The following is a 27,987-nucleotide window of genomic DNA, read 5'->3' on the forward strand; positions in this document are numbered from 1 at the left end:
GAGATTAGGAGCACACTCTTAAAGGGAGTGCTCCTAACTGCAGCTTGTTTCCTGTAAAAAAGACACCTGTCCACAGAAGCAATCAATCAGATTCCAAACTCTCCACCATGGCTAAAACCAAAGAGCTCTCCAAGGATGTCAGGGACAAGATTGTAGACCTACATGGGCTACAAGACCATCGCCAAGCAGCTTGGTGAGAAGGTGACAACATTTGGTGCGATTATTCGCAAATGGAAGAAACACAAAAGAACTGTCAATATCCCTCGGCCTGGGGCTCCATGCAAGATCTCACCTCGTGGGGTTGCAATGATCATAAGAACGGTGAGGAATCAGCCCAGAACAACACGAAAGGATCTTGTCAATGATCTCAAGGCAGCTGGGACCATTGTCACCAAGAAAACAATTACGCCGTGAAGGACTGAAATCCTGCAGCGCCCGCAAGGTCCCCCTGCTCAAGAATACATATACATGCCCGTCTGAAGTTTGCCAATGAACATCTGAATGATTCAGAGGACAACTGGTGAAAGTGTTGTGGTCAGATGAGACCAAAATGGAGCTCTTTGGCATCGACTCAACTCGCCATGTTTGGAGGAGGAGGAATGCTGCCTATGACCCCAAGAACACCATCTCCACCGTCAAACATGGAGGTGGAAACATTATGCTTTGGGGGTGTTTTTCTGCTAAGGGGACAGGACAACTTCACCGCATCAAAGGGATGATGGACGGGGCCATGTACCGTCAAATCTTGGGTGAGAACCTCCTTCCCTCAGCCAGGGCATTGAAAATGGGTCGTGGATGGGTATTCCAGCATGACAATGACCCAAAACAAACAGCCAAGGCAACAAAGGAGTAGCTCAAGAAGAAGCACATTAAGGTCCTGGAGTGGCCTAGCCAGTCTCCAGACCTTAATCCCATAGAAAATCTGTGGAGGGAGCTGAAGGTTCGAGTTGCCAAACGTCTGCCTCGAAACCATAATGACTTGAGGAAGATCTGTAAAGAGGAGTGGAACAAAATCCCCCCTGAGATGTGTGCAAACCTGGTGGCCAACTACAAGAAACATCTGACCTCTGTGATGGCCAACAAGGGTTTTGCCACCAAGTACTAAGTCATGTTTTGCAGCGGGGTCAAATACTCATTTCCCTCATTAAAATGGAAATCATTTTATAACATTTTTGACATGTTTTTTTTCTGGATTTTTGTTGTTGTTATTCCATCTCTCACTGTTCATATAAAATTATAGACTGATCATTTCTTTGTAAGTGGGCAAACGTACAAAATCAGCAGGGGATCAAATACACTCCCCCCCCCCCCCCCCCCCCCCCCCCCCCACTGTATCCACATGATTTTCCTTCCTCGTGATGCCATCTATTTTGTGAAGTGCACCAGTCCCTCCTGCAGCAAAGCAAAGCACCCCCAGAACATGATGCTGCCACCCCCGTGCTTCACGGTTGGGACGGTGTTCTTCGGCTTGCAAGAATCCCCCTTTTTCCTCCAAACATAACGATGGTCATTATGGCCAAACAGTTCTATTTTTGTTTCATCAGACCAGAGGACATTTCTCCAAAAAGTACAATCTTTGTCCCCATGTGCAGTTGCAAACCGTAGTTTGGCTTTTTTATGGCGGTTTTGGAGCAGTGGTTTCTTCCTTTCTGAGCGGACTTTCAGGTTATGTCGATTATAGGACTCGTTTTACTGTGGATATAGATACTTTTGTACCCGTTTCCTCCAGCATCTTCACAAGGTCCTTTGCTGTTGTTCTGGGATTGATTTGCACATTTCGCACCAAAGTACGTTCATCTCTAGGAGACAGAACACGTCTCCGTCCTACTTGCGTACTATTGTTTGTACAGATGAACGTGGTACCTTCAGGCGTTTGGAAATTGCTCCCAAGGATGAACCAGACTTGTGAAGGTCTACAATTATTTTTCTGAGGTCTTGGCTGATTTATTTTGATTTTCCCATGATGTCAAGTAAAGAGGCCCCGAGTTTGAAGGTAGGCCTTGAAATACATCCACAGGTACACCTCCAATTGACTCCAATGATGTCAATTAGCCTATCAGAAGCTTCTAAAGCCATGACATGATTTTCTGGAATGTTCCAAGGCACAGTCAACTTAGTGTATGTAAACTTCGGACCCACTGGAATTGTGATAGTGAATTATAAGTGAAATAATCTGTCTAAACAATTGTTGGAAAATGTACTTGTGTCATGCACAAAGTAGATGTCCTAAACGACTTGCCAAACAATAGTTTGTTAACAAGACATTTGTGGAGTGGTTGAAAAATGAGTTTTAATGACTCCAACCTAAGTGTAAGTAAACTTCCGACTTCGACTGTATGCTGTCTAATACTGGTTTATTCCGTGCAGAAAACTGTGAGTAGCCTTTTAACATTACCTCGTGTTTAGAGCGTTAGGCAAGTTAGCGAAAGGTCGCTGGTTCGAATACCCGAGCTGTCAAGGTGAAAAATCTGTCGATGTGCCCTTGAGCAAGGCACTTAACCGTCATTTGCTCTAGGGAGTGCCGTACTATTATGGCTGATCCTGTAAAACAACACATTTCACTGCACCTATGTGGTGTATGTGACCCCAAAAATAATCGAATTGCAAGGACAGACAAAAAAAGTTTATGTTCACATGAGCTTGTTAGCACTTACCTAGCATCCGCTATTTGGAATGCCTTAGTTCTTGTTAACAACTTGTTAGCATTTTGGTAACATACATTTTTTGGGGCTATTTTTACCTTTGGAAAAAAATAATTGCACCCCTTGTGTGCACCACCGGTAAAACCATGTATGGTACTGGTAAGGTAGTAAGGTATGAAAATATGGTTACCGCTCAAACCTAAAGTCTAACCATAAGCTCTAACCTACTTTAGTTTCAAATGTATGACAATACCTGGTAGTAGCCTATTTATTCACTTCACACTCTAAAGCCTTAATGTGTATGTTACATCTAAGCAAAGCTAAAATGAAAAGATATTTAGAAGTAAATAAAAAAACACAAAATCAACAAAGAATAAGCAACAAACCTTCCTAATGATTTCCCTGTAGAGAAATTGACAGAACCATGGCAATGACATGGGTTAGAACACAAAATATGTAGTCTACAGTATGCATCAACTTCAGCCAAAGATACTTGTTTTAAAGTCTCTGACATGTACAATAACTACTGATTGAAAGTCGATCTAGATAAAAGCAGCAGCTAAATTAATAAAATCCAACTACACTGCATACGGAATACAGACTCTGAACCATTATGGGGGCCACTTGGGGATTATGCACCTGTTGAAAACACGCTCTTCTACCGTTTTCCCATTCGACATCTACATATTAAATTTAAAGCACCAAGTTTTGGAATGGAACATTATGGCAAGCACAAAAATGTCATGTCACAAGCTGGGACCAAACTACAGATCAAGAAATTGAGTATCAGTATAGACTGATGCTGAAAACACATGACTGAATACGAGGTGGATCCAATATATCAAACAAGTAACATTATAGCCTACCCCCCCAACATGACACCAAAACTAATGTAAAAAACTAAACCTCAAATCCATTTCTGAAAAGCACTTTAGCAATAGGCTATTAACCCATTACTAGAAAGAAGAAAAATGACTTACACAGGACTAGAATTCAAAGAGCAATGGTCCACCATCATCTCAGGCAAAAAATCCAGTTTAAAAGAGGCCATGTTTGTGTTTCTCCCCTTTTCCAAAGTAAAAAAAAAAAAGGAAAAGACAACTCACTTTTTCACACCAGAAAAAAAGGCAAGATACACTGCAAACTAGAGCCTGCTCAGAAACTTTTCTTCAAGAGTGTGAACTTGTGGAAAGAAGCATAGGAGAGGCTGTTGTGGAAAAACTATGGCGAAACTACATGGAGACTGATGCAAAACTACAAGAAGTAACAAAAAATGGTAAAGAACCAACAAATTCAATTAATTGGACAACGGTGAAACTTTGAACCAGAGTAGAACACACAACAAATCCTCACTGTCCAACAAACTGGGTCTAGATTAACAGAAGAGTAGGCAGGCCACTAAAAGCTGTGGCCCTGGGTTCCACAAAAAAAAGTGCTGATGGGCTGGGGCTTTTTGTGAGCATTTCTCTTAGCCAAGCAGAACTGGGTGCAGCGTCAGATAAATAGAGTGTCAGATTGATGCTGATAAGGACGAGTGACTGTCCAGAATGAATGGGGAACGGGAGCGAGCTTGTAATCCCTGCACTAATATGAGGCTGGGAGACAATCAGGTTCCGGCACTGGGACTCGGTCACCCTGTTGTTCTGTGGCAGTGGGTGGTGGTGGTGGGGGGGCTGGGTCATATGACATTGGTCGCATTAACTCCCCACCCTAACCCCTGACCTTAGGAAACCTACAGGCATGACAGTGAACACAAACAAGGAGGGCAACCTGTGTAAACAACCTGGACAGTGGATGGCTCTATAACCTTTCCCTTTCTTTTGTTTGCGCCATCACAACAACCAGAGGGATTTCAAAACCACTATTACGATTTAATACGCCCCACTTAAATTATAGAAAACACTGCTTTCAAGCTTTCTTGACCATTTCTATAGAATATCTCAGTTGGCCCAAGGGAAACATTGTAACACATTTCAGATAATTACTATAGCTCCCGCCTTGGGCAAATCAGTGAAATTTTATAAATGCCAGATCTCTATGGAAAGACGCATCATGCACCCAAGTTTCGTCAAAATAGGCCCAGTGTGGTCTGAGATATAGCATGTGGGAATGTTCCTGGTTTGGTGGGAAGCATGCACGCACACAAGCGTTTGATGAAAGCAATGTCTATGTGGGAACATTATGAGATACATCTAAACTGAACAAAAAGATCAAATGTAAAATGTAACAATTTCAAAGATTTTACTGAGGTACAGTTCATATAAGGAAATCACTCAATTGAAATAAATTCATTAGGCCCTAATACTTGGATTTCATGACTGGGAATACAGATTTGCATCAGTTGGTCACAGATACCTTAAAAAAAGTAAGGGCGTGGATCAGAAAATCAGTCAGTATCTGGTGTGACCACCATTTTCCTCATGCAGCACGAGAGATCTCCTTCACATATAGTTAGTTGATCAGGCTGTTGATTGTGGCCTGTGGAATGTTGTCCCACACCTCTTCAATGGCTGTGCGAAGTTGCTGGATATTGGCGGGAACTGGAACACGCTGTCGTACACGTAGATCCAGAGCATCCCAAAAATGCTCAAAGGGTGACATGTCTGGCGAGTTTATAAGCCATTGAAGAACTGGGATATTTTCAGCTTCCAGGAATTGTGTACAGATCCTTGCGATATGGGGCCGTGCATTATCATGCTGAAACATGAGGTGATGGCGGCGGACGAATGCCACAACAATGGGCCTCAGGGTCTTGTCACAGTATCTCTGCTGCATTCAAATTGCCATCAATAAAATGCAATCGTGTTAGTTTTCTGTAGCTTATGCCTGCCCATATCATAACCCTACCGCCACCATGGGACTCTGTTTATAACGTTAACATCAGCAAACCGTTCGCCCACACGTCTGCTCGGTACAGTTTAAACTAGAATTCATCTGTGAAGAGCACGCTTCTCCTGCGTGCCAGTGGCCATCGAAGGTGAGAATTTGCCCACTGAAGTCGGTTATGATGCCAAACTGCAGTCAGGTCAAGAGTCTGGTGAGGACAACAAGATGAGCTTCCCTGAAACAGTTTCTGACAGTTTGTGGTGAAGAAGCCGCATGTGGAGGTCCCGGGCTGCCGTGGTTACCTGTGGTCTGCGGTTGGATGTACTGCCAAATTCTCTAAAACGAAATTGGAGGCAGATTATGGTAGAGAAATTAACATTACATTTTCCTGCAACAGCTCCGGTGGACATTCCTGCAGTCATTATGCCAATTGCCCGCTCCCTCAAAACTTGAGACATCTGCAACATTGTGTTGTGACAAAACTGCACATTTTAGAGCAGCCTTTTATTACCCCCAGCACAAGGTGCACCTGTGTTATGATCATGCTGTTTAATCCGCGTCATGAAATGCCACACTTGTCAGGTGGATGGATTATCCTGGTAAAGGAGAAATGCTCACTAACAGGGATGTAAACAAATTTGTGCACAAAATGTGAGAGAAGTAACAGTTTGGACGCTACAGACAGAAGTTGAAAGATCGGCTATAGACGCTTGTGGGGTGGGGGTGGGGGGGTTGTAGAGCAAAATGGAGAACACCATCGTGAGAATGAGAGTCTAGTTTAAAACAAATAAAACAAAATAGTTTGTAGTCCAAACTGTTCGGATGCTTCCGACAATTTTGTGAGAAGAAGGATTTTCAAAATGTCTCATGGTCTGACAAATACCGCTCCATCTGTCACCTTTCACCGCAGATGCGGAAGTGCGACATCGGCAGATGCGGTGGATTGAGACAGATCCAATGCCAAAAAAATCCCTAGTTTAAAACGGACAGATTTATGTGGATTTTTTTATGCCAATTAGATTTCCACGGTGGCGCGGACATCGACTCTAGTGGGTTAAAATCGTCCCAGTGCTATCAGAGATATCACATACGAACAAACTAATATACGAAAGCACTAACAGATGGAGACAGATCCACAGTCCCCTTCCCGATTTCATCGTGGGGGACAACAAGTAGACTACACAGACAGACATGATATGGGGAATAGGAGACATTGGCCTAACTTATGAATGCATACTGATTAATGGCATATAGTGGTGTAGAACTAGGCTATTGTCACAATGTATCTAAGTGTTGTCACGATACCAGAATTTTGACTTCGATACCAAGTTTAGTATCATGACAGTGTTTCCGCAGCAGTCACAAAATCATTGCTGTCAGACCAAAATAATAACTCTGCCGAGGCGCACTTTGAAGATGCTGCTAGAACTGTCCACATTTACTTTTCCTCTGCAAACAAAACAAGTAATGAATAGGAAAATCAGATGGCCCCATATGATATTTTATCCATTTACCTAGTTGGCTTGTTGTGTGTTCTATGCGAGAGAAATATTCCTCGAGGCGCATTCAAGTTGCGAGTGCCATAGGGAGGGACAAGCTGTCAAAGCACAACAATACTTGCAATTGCAAAAATTGCCGTTTTAATGGCCTTTGTTGAAAAGGGGGGATCCCAGCTTTGCATTACAACTTTATTTATTTCTCAACTCCTAAATATACCGAACTGCACAATTTTCAACTGAGTTTAGCAGCAGTGCAATTCTTTGCAAATGCATAGGGGAGAGTGGGGCTAAATGTAATGGGTCAATTGTAGGGTAAAACGCCACCCTCTCTCCCTCCCTCCTGGAGGACATGAGCCCTAGGATCATGCCTCAGGACTACCTGGCCATCCCCAGCCAACCTGGTCATGCTGCTGCTCCAGTTTGAACTGTTCTGCCTGCGGATATGGAACCCTGACCTTTTCACCGGATGTGCTACCTTGTCCCGGACCTGCTGTTTTTTTTTTTTTTTACTTTCTCTCTCTACCGCACCTGCTGTCTCGACCTCTGAACTGACATTTACTCCTGAGGTACTGACCTGTTGCACTCTACAACACCTCTGATTATTATTTGACCATGCTGGTCATCTATGAACGTTTGAACATCTTGAACAATCTGGCCTTAAATGGCCATGTACTGTTATAATCTCCACCTGGCACAGCCAAAAGAGGACTGGCCAACCCTCAGAGCCTTGTTCCTCTAGGTTTCTTCCTAGGTTCCTGCCTTTCTAATGAGTTTTTCCTAGCCACCGTGTTTCTACATCTGCATTGCTTGTTGTTTGAGGTTTTAGGCTGGGTTTCTGTATAGCACTTTGTGACATCTGCTGATGTAAAAAGGGGCTTTATAAATAAATGTGATTGAGCCATCGACAAATTGTGAGTAGACAGATGACTTTTTTGTTGTTGAGCAAAGGTTGTGGCAACCACGGAAAGTGTTGGGAGGAAGAAATTGTGACATGAAGTGGTTTCTGTGATAAGTACAGGCAGAGGGCGTATTTACCCTGGTTGGCAGTTACCCCAATTTAGCCAGGTTGACCTACAATACAGTATATTCACTGTGTTTATGAAAAACATTTTTAGACATAAAATTCATCAATAGGATGCTAACTAGTTAAATATCACATTTGGGACAAGGCTAATGACTAGCCCAATAGGTTGAACGCAGGGTTTGAGCCCTGAATGCTGACAGCCGTGGTATATTAGACCGTATATTTTTACTCCTCTAATTACGTTGGTAGCCAGTTTATAATAGCAATAAGGCACCTCAGGGGTTTGCGGTATATGGCCAATATACCACGGCTAAGGGCTGGGTGTCCAGGCACTCCGCTTGTGCCTAAGAACAGCCCTTAGCCGTGAAATATTGGCCATATACCACACCCCCTCTGCCTTATTGTTTAAATACTTAACCCCATGCTTCAGCTTATTTATTTGCAGTTTATTTATGCTGCATCAGTTGGCCTACAGGTGATAATGCTTATTGCTAATGGCATACCTCTTAATATGGACCAAGCATAGGCTATATGCATGGTCCAATATGTACAAATAAATTTGAACAAATCATTTCACCAATGTGTTAATGGGCTCATTTCCGTAAGTGTAAATTATATTTTAGATGGTGTCAGCATCATTTTATTGTAATTTATTTTGGAGTAAAATATCCTTTTAAAAAGTCACCTGAGCTTCTCAAGTCCTTCTACATAAAAATATCTGAGGGGCACACCGGACCCCCCAAAACAAGAGGGGGAGGAACCCGCACTTCAACAGTTTATGATGGAAATCAGCATGTTCTGTGGTATTTATATTATCAATTGATGTTAACTTGTCTTGCTAGCTTACAGCTGAAGCTATCTTGCAAAGCTGAAAGCTACTGGTATCTTCTTGCATTGTAAAGTGTTCTAGCCTTTATGGACATTGTTTGGCAAATAGTATTAACATTTTCAACATTTCTACATGCAGTGTCGCATTATTCAAGTGTGTCAATTTCTGTGCGGCATGAGTTGGGAGCTAACATGATACAGCCCGGGAATCCTAGTGCAGGCTAGCAATGAGTAAGTGGAGCTGGCACAGTGTGTGCCTCGCACTATACGGGGGACATTGGCTGTGCAGATAGAGTTGATCCGAGACACACATTTGACACAAGTACCGAAATACAAATTCCAGTACCAAACTGTTTTTCATGTTCTAGTATTGAAAAGGTACAGAAGTTTCAGTATACAGCGCGATACTAGTGTCTACATTATAGAATAGCAGATGCGAGAGTAATTTTCTAAAATGTCTGCTCGAAACATCCTGAGGCCTTTCAACTTTATAATCTTGATACACTACCATGCAATTCTTAACCACTACTTGTAGACCCAACTAGTATCTACTACTATAGTGTCCTTGTGAATTAGCCCTTGTGTGGCATGTCAAACCAAAGCATACCAGTGTAGGCAGAGGGTCCATTGAAGGGGAAAAAGCAAGGGAGAGAAAGAGTTCTTACCCTCCCATGGTGGGTACCTCCAGGGCAGTGTGGGGAAGCTCACATTGTGGCTGCCCATGCTGCTCCGTGGACAGGTACAAGACTTCAGCGTCGATGCTATCCATCCAGTGCCTTTCACAATCACTACAGAAATACACCAAACAGCACAGGACAAACATGATACTCATGAGTCACAAGAAAAACAAACAGTGGATGGAAAGGACTTACAGTGACTGAGACAAAGAGTTTGACAGAGGAAAAAGTGTAACATGCATGTGGAAGATATGAAAGAAATCAAAATGTACATGACAAAATTGGACACAAGAATGATTTTAAAACAAATGAATTACAGGCACTCCATGTAGGCTAGACTGTGCATAGACATTCTTTCTGTATGCAAACAAGGGCAGGCAACCTAGAGAACGTTACATAGAATGCACAGCTACTAGAGTAGAGTGATTTGACTTATTGCGTTAAAGACGATATGAAATGAGTGGACCTAAAAATACTGACATCTCCTTGGCCTACATTTAAAAAATGAATTGCTAGTCTGAGTTACTTTGTGCTTCTCTGAATTATTTGCACAACAAAGTCAAGGGATGAGAGAAGCTAGGTCAATGTGTTCTCAATCTAAGAACAAGGCATTTGGTTAGATTACAACTACCCTGGGGTGTAAAGGTGAAAAACTGCTTTCTGACACGAAGTACACTGACATATACACTTATACAATTCGCTAGCTGTGTTGTTGAAAGGCTCCAAGATTCAGGACTGTTTACAAGGCAGATGTCCATAGCTACTCCATCATGCCAAAAAGTGTTTAAAGTAGGGATGCACAATATAAATTGGTAAGCATATCGGAATCGGACGATATTAGCTAAAAATGACAACTTCGGCATTGGCCCGATGTCCAGTTTAACACCGATGTGCAAAACCGATGTCAAATCTGACGTGCATACCTATATAAATGTAGGTAGATTAAGTAATGACACCACAAAAAAATAAAGCGCTACACGTGCAACACAGCATTTCTAACCTAGCCCACAATGTCTGCTGTGTGGATCGAGCAGTCAACAAGTCGAGCAGTCATTTGAAAGAGTAAGTACATTTCTGCGAGACAACTCAAAGGCGAAATTCATTAACACCAAGATAATGGAATTCATCGCCCTTGACAATCAACCGTTCTCGGTCGTGGATGATGTTGGCTTTCGCCGACCGGTCGAGCACCGGTACACACTACCAAGTAGGCGCTATCTTTCAGATGTTGGCCTATCGGAGTTACACAGTACTGTTGAAACTCACATCCATGAGCTACTTGCTATAGGGGTCACTGCTATTAGCTTCACAACTGACATTTGGACCAGCGATGTCAGCCCCATAAGCATTGAGTCTGACAGCACAGTGGGTCAACGAGGATTTCGTACTGAGGAAAGCCGTATTGCATGCTCAAGAATGTGCTGGTTCTCATACCGCTGCTGCCATTTCAATGGCATTTGAGAACACGGAACACTCCTAGCTCCATTCGAACAACTGACTTGAGAAATAAGTTTAACTGCGTCTGCAGCAGACGTGAAACACTCATGGCATTGAAACGCCTGCTCAAAAAAAAAAAAAAATAATAATAATAAAAAAAAAAAATTGGGTTAACTTGGAAAAGCACTCTAGTAGAGGCAGTGAACAAGCGATTCAGTGGCACTCTCTCTGAGCCTCTACTGTGTTGCCACCATGCTCGATGCTATGTACAAGCACCGCTACATCGATGCAGCTTTTTTTTTTAAACAGGGCTTACGTGAAATGTTACAAACAGTGACGACAGAGCTGAAACTTCACTGCTTGACATATGATGAAATAACTTTTTGGTCAGTGTGTACAGTGCCTTGCAAAAGTATTGGCATTTTTCCTATTTTGTTGCATTACAACATGTCATTTAAATTGATTTTTATTTGGATTTCATGTAATGGACATCTACAAAATAGTCCAAATTGGTGAAGTGAAAAAAATAAATAAAAGAAAAAGTGGTCTGTGCATATGTATTCACCCCCTTTGCTTTGAAGCCCCTAAATAAGATCTGGTGCAACCAATTACTGTGAGAAGTCACATAATTAGTTAAATAAAGTTCACCTGTGTGCAATCTAAGTGTCACATGATCTCAGTATACAGTGGGGGAAAAAAGTATTTGATCCCCTGCTGATTTTGTACATTTGCCCACTTACAAAGAAATGATCAGTCTATAATTTTAATAGTAGGTTTATTTGAACAGTGAGAGACAGAATAACAAAAAAAATCCAGAAAAACATGTCAAAAATGTTATAAAATGATTTACATTTTAATGAGGGAAATAAGTATTTGACCACTCTGCAAAACATGACTTAGTACTTGGTGGCAAAACCCTTGTTGGCAATCACAGAGGTCAGACGTTTCTCGTAGTTGGCCACCAGGTTCGCACACATCAGGAGGGATTTTGTCCCACAGCTCTTTGCAGATATTCTCCAAGCCATTAAGGTTTCGAGGCTGACGTTTGGCAACTCGAACCTTCAGCTCCCTCCACAGATTTTCTATGGGATTAAGGTCTGGAGACTGGCTAGGCCACTCCAGGACCTTAATGTGCTTCTTCTTGAGCCACTCCTTTGTTGCCTTGGCTGTGTGTTTTGGGTCATTGTCATGCTGGAATACCCATCCACGACCCATTTTCAATGCCCTGGCTGAGGGAAGGAGGTTCTCACCCAAGATTTGACGGCACATCGCCCCGTCCATCGTCCCTTTGATGCGGTGAAGTTGTCCTGTCCCCTTAGCAGAAAAACACCCCCAAAGCATAATGTTTCCACCTCCATGTTTGACGGTGGGGATGGTGTTCTTGGGGTCATATCCAGAATTCCTCCTCCTCCAAACACGGCGAGTTGAGTTGATGTCAAAGAGCTCCATTTTGGTCTCATCTGACCACAACACTTTCACCCAGTTGTCCTCTGAATCATTCAGATGTTCATTGGCAAACTTCAGACGGCATGTATATGTATTCTTGAGCAGGGGGACCTTGCGGACGCTGCAGGATTTCAGTCCTTCACGGCGTAGTGTGTCACCAATTGTTTTATTGGTGACTATGGTCCCAGCTGCCTTGAGATCATTGACAAGATCCTCCCGTGTAGTTCTGGGCTGATTCCTCACCGTTCTCATGATCATTGTAACTCCACGAGGTGAGATCTTGCATGGAGCCCCAGGCCGAGGGATATTGACAGTTCTTTTGTGTTTCTTCCATTTGCGAATAATCGCACCAAATGTTGTCACCTTCTCACCAAGCTGCTTGGCGATGGTCTTGTAGCCCATTCCAGCCTTGTGTAGGTCTACAATCTTGTCCCTGACATCCTTGGAGAGCTCTTTGGTCTTGGCCATGGTGGAGAGTTTGGAATCTGATTGATTGCTTCTGTGGACAGGTGTCTTTTTTTACAGGTAACAAGCTGCGGTTAGGAGCACTCCCTTTAATTAAAACCTCTTCAGCGTCTGATCCCGTTAGCGGGATCAAAATCCAGCGAAAAATCATATCGCCAATTAGCATTAAAAAAAAATCATAATTAAAAAAAAAAAAATAGTTTCTTTTTGTTTTTTTTTATAGATACACCTCTCCTGAATCGACCCACGTCGTCCGATTTCAAAAAGGTTTTACAGGAAAAGCAAATCATTAGATTATGTTATATGAGTCCATCGTAAAAAGCAGCAACATAGCCATTTTCCGACCAACCACTTGCATCACAAATAACCAAAAAACAGCTAAATGCAGCACTAACCTTTTACAAACTTCATCAGATGACACACCTAGGACATCATGTTATACAATGCATGCATTCTTGTGTTCAATAAAGGTCATATTTATACATAAAAACAGCATTTTACATCGGCGCGTAACGTTGACTGACTATTTTCCCCTCAAATGCGTCCCGGGAAACAGCGCATAATTCCATTTATTACTATTCGAAAACGATTTTTTACATTTATATTGTCAATCTAACATTTATAGATGAATATCTCTTGAGAACACCTGTCATACCAGATTTTAAATTAACTTTAATGGGTAATCACACTTTGCGATAAAAGGAGATGCAATACACAGAAAATGAGCTAATAAACCGAGCTCGGCGCCATCTTGGAACAATCGCATGTCACATCTCATCTTGTATAAGATTGTCAATAATCGCCTACCTTTAGTTGTCTTCATCAGAAAGCACTTCCAGGAATCCCAGGTCCACAACAGATGTATTTTCGGTCGAAAAAGTCCATCATTTATGTTCCATTAGCTTTCTGTTGTTAGCGCGTCTGAATGCTGTATCCAAATACTCTGCCGGGCACAGCCGTTTCGAAATAAAACGTTTTTTTTTTCCCATTTAGGTTCGTTCAAACATGTCAAACGTTGTAAAACATTAATCTTCAGGGCCTGTAACACCAAGAGAGCCAATAAGATTCGAGGGGGATGATTTCATTGTGTTTCAAACCGTTTACAAAGGTGGGGGTAGACATGGCCGCCGGCGTCATAATGGTGATGGCCCATCCCCTGTGACCAATTTCCAACGCGTCTCATTCACTGAGTTTCGACTGTATAAGGCTCAAACCACTGTGAAAAGACTGGCGACATCTAGTGGAAGCAATAGGAAGTGCTCACTGAACCATTGTTAACGGTGTGATTAATAGGGAAAGATGAGAAGTCGAGTCCACAATTCTGAATTCCACTTCCTGTTTCAATCGGTCTCGGGGTTTTGACTGCCATAGGAGTTCTGTTATACTCACAGACACCATTCAAACAGTTTTAGAAACTTTAGGGTGTTTTCTATCCATATATAATAAGTATATGCATGTCCTAGCTTCTGAGTTTGATTAGTAGGCCGTTGAAAATGGGAACGAATTTTTTTCAAAATGCGCTGTGGCGCCCCCTATCCTAGGGTATCCTCAAGAGGAGTGTGCTCCTAATCTCAGCTCGTTAACCTGTTGGGGATAGGGGGCAGTATTTGCATGGCCGGATAAAAAAAACGTACCCGATTTAATCTGGTTACTACTCCTGCCCAGTAACTAGAATATGCATATAATTGTTTGATTTGGATAGAAAACACCCTAAAGTTTCTAAAACTGTTTGAATGGTGTCTGAGTATAGCAGAACTCATATGGCAGGCCAAAACCTGAGAAGATTCCAAACAGGAAGCGCCCTCTCTGACCATTTCTTGGCCTTCTTTGTCATCTCTTTCCAAAACAGAGGATGTCTGCTGTAACGTGACATTTTCTAAGGCTCCCATTGGCTCTCAGAAGGCGCCAGAACGTTGAATGATGACTTTGCAGTCCATGGCTGAAAAACAGTAGCGCATTTGGTAAGTGGTCGATCTGAGAACAATGAGACGGGTGCGCGCGTGCACGTGAAGAGTCCATTTTACTTCCTCAGTCTTTGAACGAAAACAACGACTCCCGGTCGGAATATTATCGCTATTTTACGAGAAAAATCGTATAAAAACTGATTTTAAACAGCGTTTGACATGCTTCAAAGTACGGTAATGGAATATTTTGAATTTTTTTGTCACGATACGCGCCGGGCGCGTTACCCTTCGGATAGTGTCTTGAACGCACGAACAAAACACCGCTATTTTGGATATAACTATGGATTATTTGGAACCAAACCAACATTTGTTATAGAAGTAGAAGTCCTGGGAGTGCATTCTGACAAAGAACAGCAAAGGTAATCCAATTTTTCTTATAGTAAATCTGAGTTTGGTGAGTACCAAACTTGGTGGGTGTCAAAATAGCTAGCCTGTGATGGCCAGACTATCTACTCAGAATATTGCAAAATGTGCTTTCACCGAAAAGCTATTTTAGAATCAGACACCGCGATTGCATAAAGGAGTTCTGTATCTATAATTCTTAAAATAATTGTTATGCTTTTTGTGAACGTTTATCGTGAGTAATTTAGTAAATTCACCGGCAGTGTTCGGTGGGAATGCTAGTCACATGCTAATGTAAAAATCTGTTTTTTGATGTAAATATGAACTTGATTGAACAAAACATGCATGTATTGTATAACATAATGTCCTAGGAGTGTCATCTGATATAGATCATCAAAGGTTAGTGCTGCATTTAGCTGTGGTTTTGGTTTTTGTGACATTATATGCTAGCTTGAAAAATGGGTGTCTGATTATTTCTGGCTGGGTACTCTGCTGACATAATCTAATGTTTTGCTTTCGTTGTAAAGCCTTTTTGAAATCGGACAGTGTGGTTAGATTAACGAGAGTCTTGTCTTTAAAATGGTGTAAAATAGTCATATGTTTGAGAAATTGAAGTAATAGCATTTCTAAGGTATTTGAATATCGCGCCACGGGATTCCACTGGCTGTTGACTAGGTAGCCCAGAGAGGTTAACTGTATAAAAGACACCTGGGAGCCAGAAATCTTTGATTGAGAGGGGGTCAAATACATATTTCCCTCATTAAAATGTAAATCAATTTATAATATTTCTGACATGCTTTTTTCTGGATATTTTTGTTGTTATTCTGCCTCTCACTATTCAAATAAACCTACCATTAAAATTATAGACTGATCCTTTCTTTGTCAGTGGGCAAACGTACGAAATCAGCAGGGGATCAAATACTTTTCCCCCCCCACTGTATATACACACACAACCCTGTTCTGAAAGACCCCAGAGTCTGCAACACCACTAAGCAAGGGGCACCACCAATCAAGCGGCACCATGAAGACCAAGGAGCTCTCCAAACAGGTCAGGGACAAAGTTGTGGAGAAGTACAGATCAGGGTTGGGTTATAAAACATATCAGAAACTTTGAAAATCCCACGGAGCACCATTAAATCCATTATAAAAAAATTGAAAGAATATGGCACCACAACAAACCTGCCAAGAGAGGGCCACCCACCAAAACTCATTAATCAGAGAGGCAACAAAGAGACCAAAGAAAACCCTGAAGGAGCTGCAAAGCTCCACAGCGGAGATTGGAGTATCTGTTCATAGACCACTTCAAGCCGTACACTCCACAAAGCTGGGCTTTAATGAAGAGTGGACAGAAAATAGCTATTGCTTAAAGAAAAAAATAAGAAAACATGTTTGGTGTTCGCCAAAAGGCATGTGGGAGACTCCCCAAACATATGGAAGAAGGTACTCTGGTTAGATGAGACTAAAATTGAGCTTTTAGGCCATCAAGGAAAACGCTATGTCTGGCACAAACCCAACAACTCCCATCACCCGAGAACATCATCATCACAGTGAAACATGGTGGTGTCAGCATCATGCTGTGGGTATGTTTTTCCATCGGCAGGGACTGGGAAACTGGTCAGAATTGAAGGAATGATGGATGGCGCTAAATACAGGGAAATTCTTGAGGGAAACCTGTTTGTCTTCCAGAGATTTGAGACTGGGAGGAGGTACACCTTATAGCAGGACAATGACCTTAAGCATACTGCTAAAGCAACACTCGAGGGGTTGAGAATCTGTGGTATGACAAAGATTGCTGTACACCAGCAGAACCCATCCAACTTGAAGGAGCTGGAGCAGTTCTGCCTTGAAGAATGGGCAAAAATTCCAGTGGCTAGATGTTCCAAGCTTAGAGAGACGTACCCCAAGAGACTTGCAGCTGTAATTGCTGCAAAAGGTGGCTCTACAAAGTATTGAATTTGGGGGGGGTGAATAGTTATGCATGCTCAAGGTATTTTTTTCTGTCTTATTTCTTGTTTGTTTCACAATACAAATAATTTGCATCTTCAAAGTGGTAGGCATGTTGTGTAAATTAAATGATATGAATCCCCCCCCCCCCAAAAAAATAATATTTTATTTCCAAGTTGTAAGGCAACAAAATAGGAAAAATGCCAAGGGGGGTGAATACTTTCGCAAGCCACTGTATGCGTTTCAACTATTTAACTGTACTAGAATGCCGCAAAGCTTTTAAATATCAGTTCTCTATCGTTTGTTTTTTTGGGGGGGGGGGGGGGTTCACATCATTTGATTTACACAACATGCCTACCACTTTGAAGATGCTAAATATTTTTTGTGGAAAAAAAACAAGACTTGCTCCGGTACTTTGGCGACTAATATATATATATATATATATATATATATATATATATATTTTTTTTTTTTAAACCTCCCACTTTGGTCTTGATGTGTCAATGTGTTCATACATGTATAAACTACGAGCAGAATTACTGTTATACCTCAATTAGCCACGAAATCCCTAGGTCGAAAGCAACTGTTATCTGGAAGCCGTGCAGTGCCATTTTCTCTACATTTCCTCCCACGTGGGCCTGCCCCCTAGCAATTAGATATATGGCCAATGACCTTCAGCCCCTTGCCATTTGAGTGACAGCTAGCAAGATGCACACACAGTAGAGAGCGAGAGAGAGCAATGACGTGGTGCACATAGTCGGGGACTATTTTTGGGAACCGTTTTTGGCTTGTGGGCGCTACTTTCAGAACTACTGACTAAAAAGTATACAAAAGTACTGAGATCGTCTCCCGAATGGCGCAGTGGTCTAAGGCAGTGCATCGCAGTGCTTGAGGTGTCGCTATAGACCCGGGTATGATCCCAGGCTGTATCACAGCCGGCCGTGACCGGGAGACACAAGGCGGCGCACAATTGGCCCAGCGTCGTCCGGGTTAGGGGAGGGTTTGGCCGGCCAGGATTTCCTTGTCCCATCGCACTCTATCGACTCCTTGTGGCGGGCTGGGCTTCTGCAAGCTGACCTTGGTTGCCAGCTTGACAGTGTTTCCTACGACAGTTTTTTTTAATAAACACCAATAAGAAAGAGAGAGTCCTTGATACTACTCACCTATAAATTGTGCAGATTGTCCATGACTCAAGTGAAAACGACGTTAGATAAGAGATAAGAGAAAATCATAGGCCTCTAATCTCAGACAAGCATGTGTTCACTTTGTTGTTGTCAAAACTGTTCCATCCCAGCAACACACAATTGTTGAGAATGCCTTATCCTTTCACATGGCTAATTCATTTTCTGAACCAAGCAATGCACCAATCCTGGGCTATGAATTATTGATCCGTTCTCAGTATAGCCATGCAATGAGTCCTATCTAAACTGTAATATCTCTGCTGTCTGGCTTGATTGTTGTTAATGTACAAAGCACAAGGCACAGAGGGTTTAAAGCAGATGGTCGGGGGGCCGGAACATAATTATAAATCATTTGTACTCTGCAAATTGACGCAAGCACAAACAGATATTCTATTTGACAAAAACAATAATTTCAAACCTTGAATACATTGGTACACAATCGCGTCTCTATTTATGAGCGGAAATACTTGGGAATAGATTTCCTAAATTAAAATCATTTTGAGGTGAATTCCTAGTGACTTTACAGTCTAATTTCCAAAAACGATAATAACATTTTTAAATGTGGCCTGCGGGCCGCCAGTTCACAACCCCTGGTTTACATGTATACGTTAGCAAGCATGGTATTTGTCCAATAGTGCTGAGCGATAAACTGAACTGATTTCAAAAAGCAGTTGATTTTTTTTTTTTTAAATATCAGGGTTTTTAATTTCAGTTTCGCTGATTTTTGAGGAACATTAAATGCACCAAAACAATTAATAAAAGTCCCATGATGGTAGTGACTGCCCATTACTGCTTATCACTTAACCATCATTTATTCATATTACTTTAAAATATTTCAGTTGTGTATATACTATAGTGAACAAAAATATAAAGGAAACATGCAAGAATTTCTATGATTTTACTGAGGTACAGTTCGCATAAGGAAATCAGTCAATTGAAATAAATGCATTAGGCCATAATCTATGGATTTCACATGACTGGGCGGGGTGCAGCAATGAGTGGGCCAGGGAGGGCATAGGCCCACCAACTTGGGAGACTTCTTCAAAACTTGAGACATCAGTGGCATTGTGTTGTGACAAAACTGCACATTTTAGAGTGGCCTTTTACTGTCCCCAGCACAAGGTGCACCTGTGTAATGATCAGGCTGTTTAGTCAGCTTCTTGATATGCCACACCTGTCAGGTGGATGGATTATCTTGGCAAAGGAGAAATGCTCGTTAACAAGGAAGTAAACAAATTTGTGCACAAATTGAGAGAATTCATCTTTTTATGCGTATGGATAATTTATGGGATCTTTTATTTCAGCTCGTGAAACATGGGACCAATACTTTACATGTTGGGTTTATATTTTTGTTCATCATAAATGTGTTCTATTTGAGGTCTTTATTATTTCATTCCAAGTCATAATCTTTTCTCTATAGAGCTAAGGCTTATACCTTCTGACAAAATCCCTATTTTAGTAGTTATAAAACATAAATAAGGCATTTTTTTTAACCTTTATTTAACTAGGCAAGTCAAATTCTTATTTACAATGACGGCTTAGCAACAGTCAGTTAACTGCCTTGTTCAGGGGCAGAACAGATTTTTACCTTGTCAGCTCGGGGATTTGATTTTGCAAACTTCCGGTTACTTGCCCAACGCTCTAACCACTAGGCTATCTGCCGCCCCGGCATACTTATATGACTGCTGAATACCAACTATCAATCACGTAGATCGGTACTGGTATCCCCTGTATATAGCCTCGTTATTGTTATTTTATCGTTTGTCATTTTTTTATTATTATACTTTACTTAGTAAATATTTTCTTAACTCTTATTTTTCTTAAAAATGCATTGTTGGTTAAGGTCTACACCTGTTGTATTCGGCACGTGACAAATAACATTTTATTTGGTTTTTGCACTTTCAGGTAGAGATACCTTGCGAAGCAACCGCCCTTTTCCCCCCCCCCTCACTATGGTCAGATAAAATAGGTAAGAATCAGGATAGATATTTTCATGAGGTGAATTGGTTTTGATCTGTAAACAAGATTGTTGCATTGTTGGTTTTACACTGGTGATCAACCTTTTGGATCACTAGTGTAAAACCATACCCACCAAGACACTAAAATGGGAAAGGCCGGTGGCTAGAGGCAGTTCAGAAATAAATGCATTTAGTTCTGTTAAATCCTAATTTGTCTTGTAGCTCTCCACCTGCTAAATACTTACATTGAAAGAAGACAAAAAAAGGCAGATATTTACTACTAATGGCAGACCGCTCCCTCCTTGGCTGCAATGGCAGCAACCAGACGGAAACGGCTATTATGGAGGGTAATATATTTCTCTTTGCCATCAAAAAAATGTAATCTTCTGCTCTACTGGGAGCAGTATAGCTGGATACCAAAGAGACAGGTGGTGATACTAGGGGACGGGTCCAGAAAATTCAGACGAGCGAACAAGGAACTTGGGAGTTGCCATGAATAGACACTACTAATAAAACAGTTGCTAAGGAGGTTGGCAGTCTTGCAGGGTTACAACTAGGGTTGCAAAGGGTCAACATTCTTCTGGAAATGTTCCATGGGAAGTTAAGCCCAGGAATTATGCTTAAATTCATAAAAAAAAGGTGGCTTATAACAGTGAACCTTTGTTGTGGGATACACAAGGCAATTCCAGGTCTAGTGGCATATCCCCAATTCAATGGAATTGCAACCCTCTGCATACACAGTGCATTCTTCCATGACATGTGCAGTGCACTCTTCCATCACACGTACAGCTGATTCTCAAGATCTTGAACACTAATGAGATGCTATTGAGCCCACACTACTACACTGTCTGAGCCAAGGACTACATGTTTTCTGGTAAGTTTTGATTACAATACTGAGTGGGGTGAATATATTTTATATGACATACATGATTTTTTGTTTTGTTAACTGGAAAAAAATGCTAGTTCGTTTTTGCTACCATGTGTGTTTTAGCTTGCTTGAGCCTGCTAACTGAGTGCACATTTTTTTCTAATCTTTACAGGAAAATGCCACGGGCACTATCTGATGTGTGGAGACATTTCACTGCAGCTAACGTAGAAGGAAAAGCTGTGTACATTTGCAAATACTGTGCCAAATCATATGTGAAGAATGCAACAAAGATGCAGAACCATCTGGCCAAGTGCATAAAGTTCCCTCAGTGCTCACAACAAGGAACCTCTGACAAAAGTCCCTCTACTTCTATTCGAGATGAAAATGATGAACCTGACACCTTATCGAAAGCAACAGCTCATGGTCCTCCTGGAACCAGAAGTCTTTTTGCCTTAATGGAGGAATGTAGTGGGAGAAATGCTGATGAATATCTTGCTCAAACTATGTATGCAACTGGTTCACCTCTGATCCTCACAGGCAATGTCTATCGGAAGAGATTTCTGAATGTTCTATGCCCAGCATACACCCCTCCAACCAGACATGCTTTATCTACTCATTTGCTGGATGCAGAGTTCAACAGAGTTCAAGTGAAGGTCAAGTAAATTAGAGAAAGCAGACTGTATTGCAATCATCTCTGATGGGTGGTTGAATGTTCGTGGGCAAGGAATAATTAACTACATCTCCACCCCTCAACCAATACTCTACAAGAGCACAGACACACCGGTCTCTACATTGCAGATGAGCTGAAGGCAGTTATCAATGACCTTGGACCACAGAAGGTATTTGCACTGGTGACAGACAATGCTGCGAACATGAAGGCTGATTGGTCTAAGGTGGAGGAGTCCTACCCTCACATCACACCCATTGGCTGTGCTGCTCATGCATTGAATCTGCTCCTCAAGGACATCATGGCACTGAAAACAATGGATACACTCCACAAGAGAGCCAAGGAAACGGTTAGGTTTGTGAAGGGTCATCAAGTTAAAGCAGCAATCTCTCTCACCAAGCAAAGTGAGAAGAATAAGAGCACCACATTGAAGCTGCCCAGCAACGTTGGGGTGGTGTGGTCATCATGTTTGACAGTCTCCTGGAGGGAAAGGAGTCTCTCCAAGAAATGACCATATCACAGTCTGCTGATATGGACAACCCCATCAAGAGGATCCTCCTGGATGATGTATTTCGGGAGAGAGTGGTAAGCAGCCTGAAACTCCTGAGACCTATAGCTGTTGATCTTTGCACGGATTGAGGGAGACAATGCCATCCTGTCTGATGTTCAGACTCTGCATGCAGATGTCAGATAAGAAATCCATACTGCTCTGCACACTTCACTGTTGCTCCAAGCAGAGGAAACTGTAGTTCTGAAATACGTCAAAAAGCGTGAAGACTTCTGCCTGAAGCCCATACAAGCCGCAGCGTACATGTTGGATTCCAAGTATGCTGGCAAGAGCATCCTGTCTGGTACAGAGATCAACAAGGCCTATGGTGTCATCACTAATGTGTCTCGTCACCTTGGCCTGGATGAGGGCAAGGTTCTTGGCAGTCTGGCGAAGTACACTCCCAAGCAAGGGCTTTGGGATGGAGATGCAATATGGCAGTCGTGCCAACATATCTCCTCAGCCACCTGGTGGAAGGGACTTTATGGATCTGAGGCGCTTTCCTCTGTTGCCTCCATCATCCTCCAAATCCCACCAACATCAGCCGCCTCAGAGCGCAACTGGTCCTTGTTAGGGAACACGTCAAAGCACGCAACAGGCTGACCAATACAAGGGTTGAAAAATTGGTGGCCATCCGGGCAAATTTGAGGATTTTTGAGCCTGACAACAAGCCATCCTCAACAGGGTTGGAAAGTGACAGTGAAGATGAGGCCTCACAGTCTGATGTTCAAGAGGTGGACATTGAGGAGGTCCAGGGAGAAGACATGAAAGACAGAGAAAGACAACCAAAGCTTTAGTTTCTAGACTATCATTTTACAGATGCACATTGAAAACATTTTTGGGAGATGTGATGGATCATTGGGGATCGTTCAATATTCCCTTTTGTTGTTCAGTGAAATCATCCCATGTGAAGAGACAACTAATTTAATTCAAGTTAAATTAGTAACTAAATTGTTTTTTTTTATTATTATTCCTATTGGAAGGATTGAGTCATCTGCAATTATGTCTACTTATAAGGTAAAAGGTTTATGTTTGTCTCTATATGACACTGTAAATAAATAAAAAAACGTCCTCACTGTCAACTGCGTTTATTTTCAGCAAACTTAACATGTAAATATTTGTATTAACACAAGATTCAACAACTGAGACAAACTGAACAAGTTCCACAGACATGTGACTAACAGAAATTGAATAATGTGTCCCTGAACAAGGGGGGGGGGGGGGGGCGGGGTCACAATCAAAAGTAACAGTCAGTATCTGGTGTGGCCACCAGTTGCATTAAGTACTGCAGTGCATCTCCTCCTCATGGACTGCACCAGATTTGCCAGTTCTTGCTCTGAGATGTTACCCCACTCTTCCACCAAGGCACCTGCAAGTTCCCGGACATTTCTGGGGGGAATGGCCCTCACCCTCACCCTCCGATCCAACAGGTCCCAGACGTGCTCAATGGGATTGAGACCGGGCTCGTCGCCATGGCAGAACACTGACATTCCTGTCTTGCAGGAAATCACGCACAGAACGAGCAGAATGGCTGGTGGCATTGTCATGCTGGAGGGTCATGTCAGGATGAGCCTGCAGGAAAGGTACCACATGAGGGAGGAGGATGTCTTCCCTGTAACGGACAGCATTGAGATTGCCTGCAATGACAAGCTCAGTCCGATGATGCTGTGACACACCGCCGCAGACCATGACAGACCCTCCACCTTCAAATCAATCCCGCTCCAAAGTACAGACCTCGGTGTAACGCTCATTCCTTCGACGATAAACGCGAATCCGACCATCACCCCTGGTGAGACAAAACCGCAACTCGTCAGTGAAGAGTACTTTTTGCCAGTCCTGTCTGGTCTAGTGACGGTGGGTTTGTGCCCATATGCGACGTTGTTGCCGGTGATGTCTGGTGAGGACCTGCCTTACAACAGGCCTACAAGCCCTCAGTCCAGCCCTCTCAGCCTATTGCAGACAGTCTGAGCACTGATGGAGGGACTGTGAGTTCCTGGTGTAACTCGGGCAGTTGTTGTTGCCATCCTGTACCTATCCCGCAGGTGTGATATTCGGATGTGCCGATCCTGTGGTCTGCCACTGCGAGGACGATCAGCTGTCCGTCCTGTCTCCCTGTAGCGCTGTTTTGGGCGTCTCACAGTACGGACATTGCAATGTATTGCCCTGGCCACATCTGGAGTCCTCATGCCTCCTTGCAGCATGCCCAAGGCACGTTCACGCAGATGAGCAGGGACCCTTTTGGTGTTTTTCAGAGTCAGTAGAAAGGCCTCTTTAGTGTCCTAAGTTTTCATAACTGTGACGTTAATTGCCTACCGTCTGTAAGCTGTTAGTGTCTTAACGACCGTTCCACAGGTGTATGTTCATTAATTGTTTATGGTTCATTGAACAAGCATGGGAAACAGTGTTTAACCTCTCTTGGGAAGGGGGCAGTATTTTGAAGTTTGGATGACAAACGTGCCCAAAGTAAACTGCCTGTTAGTCATGCCCAGAAGCTAGGATATGCATATGCATGGTAGTATTGGATAGAAATCACTCTGAAGTTTCTAAAACTGTTAAAATAATGTCTGTGAGTATAACAGAACTGATATGGCAGGCGAAAACCCGAGGAAAATGCATCCAGGAAGTGGGATTTTTTTGATATGAGTTGTTTTCCATTGAATGCCTATTGACTATGTTATGGGTTAGGGCCCAGATTGCAGTTCCTATGGCTTCCACTAGATGTCAACAGTCGTTAGACATGCTTTCAGGCTTGTATTTTGAAAAACGACGAGTAAAAATACCTTTTGGCCAGTGAACAGAGGAAGTATGTAGAGCTGAATTGGGCGCATGACCGTGCCATTCGTTGTTTTTCCTTTCTATTGAAAACGCTATTGTCCGGTTGAAATATTATTGATTATTTAGACAATAGACAACCTGAGGATTAATGTTAAACGTCGTTTGACATGTTTTGACAAACTTTACCGGTACTATTAGGATGTATTCGTCTGCATGTTTTGACCGGATTACTGAACAAAACGAGTTTTTGGTATATAAAGAGGGACTTTATCGAACAAAACTAACATTTATTGTGTAACAGGGAGTCTTGTTAGTGCAACCATATGAAGATCATCAAAAGGTAAGTGATTAATTTTATCGCCATTTCTGACTTTTGTGACTCCTCTACTTGGCTGGAAAATGTTTGTATGCTTTTGTAAGAGGGGCGCTGTCATTCAGATAATCGCATTGTATGCTTACGTGTATAGCCTTTTTGAAATCTGACACAGCGGCTGGATTAACAAGAAGTTAATCTTTAAGCCGATGTATAACACTTGTATATTTTATGAATGTTTATTATGAGTATTTCTGTATTTTGAATTTGGCGCTCTGGAATTTCACCGGATGTTGGCCAGGTGGGACACTACCGTCCCACCTACCCATAACAAGTTTTAAACCCTTTACAATGAAGATCTGTTTAGTTATTTGGATTTTTACAAATTGTCTTTGAAAGACAGGGTCCTGAAAAATTGACCTTTCTTTTTTTGCTGAGTTTATATCCAATGCAAAAAAACATTTCATTTAAATGGTATTAATATTAATTTGCATATATTCCCGTTAATTCCCATGGAAAGGTTCCACCTCTGAATATTCCAACCCTAGATACACAAATTCTTGGGACAAGAAACATTCATTGCCAAATGAAATACTTGTCACAATAATGCATTGAAAGCTCATTACAAGCTGTGAAACCCCTCAGTGAGTACAGTTAAACACACACAATATTATGATTGTTGTGGATAATCAGATTAATATAATAGTTATTTTAAGTGTTTACATACTTCGCAAGATGAACAATTTCCCTAAAAATCTTGTTGACATGGACACATCTGAAATCAGGCTACCTGATGGGACTTACCACAGCAACCATGTTCTATTTTGACAAAGTTTGCATGCGAAAACTATTTCTAAGATGCATACTATTTTTCTGAACTCACTTCACTCGCGCATAAGATGGAGGCTTGTGCTGCCGATGTTTGCCCATGCACAGATCAAATATGCCGATTTAAGCTGTTTAGATGTCCTAATAATTTGAAAGATTATTAAAACATCATGGTTTTCTGAACAAAGGCCTGATTGATGGAGTGCTGCAGAGATTGTCCTTTTTGAAGTTTCTCCCATTTCCACAGAGGAACTCTGGAGCTATGTCAGAGTAACCATCGGGTTCTTGGTCACCTCCCTGACCAAGGCCCTTCTCCCCCCCCCCCCCCCCCCCCAATTGCTCAGTTTGGCCGGGCGGCCAGCTCTAGGAAGAGTCTTGGTGGTTCCAAACTTCTTCCATTTAAGAATGATGAGGCCACTGTGTAGAGTTCCTCTGTGGAGATGGGAGAACCTTCCAGAAGGACAACCATCTATGCAGCACTCCCTCAATCAGGCTTTTATGGCAGAGTGGCCAGACGGAAGCCATTCCTCAGTAAAAGGCACATGACTTCCTAAAGGACTCTCAGGCCATTAGAAACAAGATTCTCTGGTCTGATGAAACCAAGATTTAACTCTTTGGCCTGAATGCCAAGCGTTACGTCTGGAGGAAACCTGGCCTCACTCATCACCTGGCTTAACTTCCTGACTGATGTCTTGAGATGTTGCTTCAATATATCCACATAACTTTCATTTCTAATGATGCCATGTATTTTGTGAGTGCACCATTCCCTCCTGCAGCAAAGCACCCCCCACAACATGATGCTGCCACCCTGTGCTTCAAAGTTGGGACGGTGTTCTTCAGCTTGCAAGCCTCCCCCTTTTTCCTCCAAACATAATGGTCATTATGGCCAAACAGTTCCAGTTTTGTTTCATCAGACCAGAGGACATTTCTCCATGTACAATCTTTGTCCCCATGTGCAGTTGCAAACCGTAGTCTGGCTTTTTTATGGCGGTTTTGGAGCAGTGGCTTCTCCCTTGCTGAGCAGCCTTTCAGGTTATGTCGATATAGGACTCGTTTTACTGTGGATATAGATACTTTTGTACCCGTTTCCTCCAGCATCTTCACCAGGTTCTTTGCTGTTGTTCTGGGATTGATTTGCACATTTCGCACCAAAGTACGGTCATCTCTAGGAGACAGAACACGTCTCCTTCCTGAGCGGTATGACCGCTGTGTGGTCCCATGGTGTTTATACTTGCGTACTATTGTTTGTACAGATGAACGTGGTACCTTCAGGCGTTTGTAAATTGCTCCCAAGGATGAACCAGACTTGTGGAGGTCTAGAATTTTTTTCCCTGAGGTCTTGCCTGATTTCTTTTGATTTTCCCATGATGTCAACCAAAGAGGCACTGAGTTTGAAGCTAGGCACACCTCCAATTGACTGAAATTATGCCAATTAGCCTATCAGAAGCTTCTAAACTCATGAAATCATTTTCTGGAATTTTCCAAGCTATTTACAGGCACAGCCAGCCTAGTGTATGTAAACTTCTGACCCACTGGAATTGTAATATAGTGAATAAGTTAAATAATCTGTCTGTAAACCATTGTTGGAAAAATTACTTGTGTCACGCAAAATAGATGTCCTAACCGACTTGCCAAAACTATAGTTTGTTAACAAGAAATTTGTGGAGTGGTTGAAAAACGAGTTTTAATGACTCCAACCTAAGTGTATGTAAACTTCAACTGTATCTGAAGTACTGTCCATTTACTTTTTGTCAGA

General features: G+C 42.2%; 1 protein-coding gene across 32 annotated transcripts in view; it reads right to left on the reverse strand.

Moving 5' to 3' along the window:
* The window catches only part of LOC106587097 (CUGBP Elav-like family member 1), a 62,037-nt gene that overhangs the window by 24,948 nt on the left and 9,102 nt on the right, over positions 1-27,987 (reverse strand). For 26 of the 32 annotated variants that reach the window (XM_045708077.2, XM_082969385.1, XM_014175082.3 and 23 more), the window contains exon 3: positions 9,485-9,607. The exons of 1 other annotated variant lie outside the window; for it this stretch is intronic. In XM_045708077.2, coding sequence (XP_045564033.2) covers positions 9,485-9,588 — 104 coding nt within the window. In that variant the 5' untranslated portion in view covers positions 9,589-9,607. Of the gene's footprint in view, positions 1-3,622; positions 4,061-9,484; positions 9,608-27,987 lie in introns of those variants that run through there. 5 more of the 32 variants (XM_045708087.2, XM_045708086.2, XM_014175084.3 and 2 more) reach the window with 1 other exon arrangement.

This window comes from Salmo salar, chromosome 26 (assembly GCF_965601325.2).
Source record: "Salmo salar chromosome 26, fSalSal1, whole genome shotgun sequence".
In the NCBI taxonomy this organism is placed as follows: domain Eukaryota; kingdom Metazoa; phylum Chordata; class Actinopteri; order Salmoniformes; family Salmonidae; genus Salmo; species Salmo salar.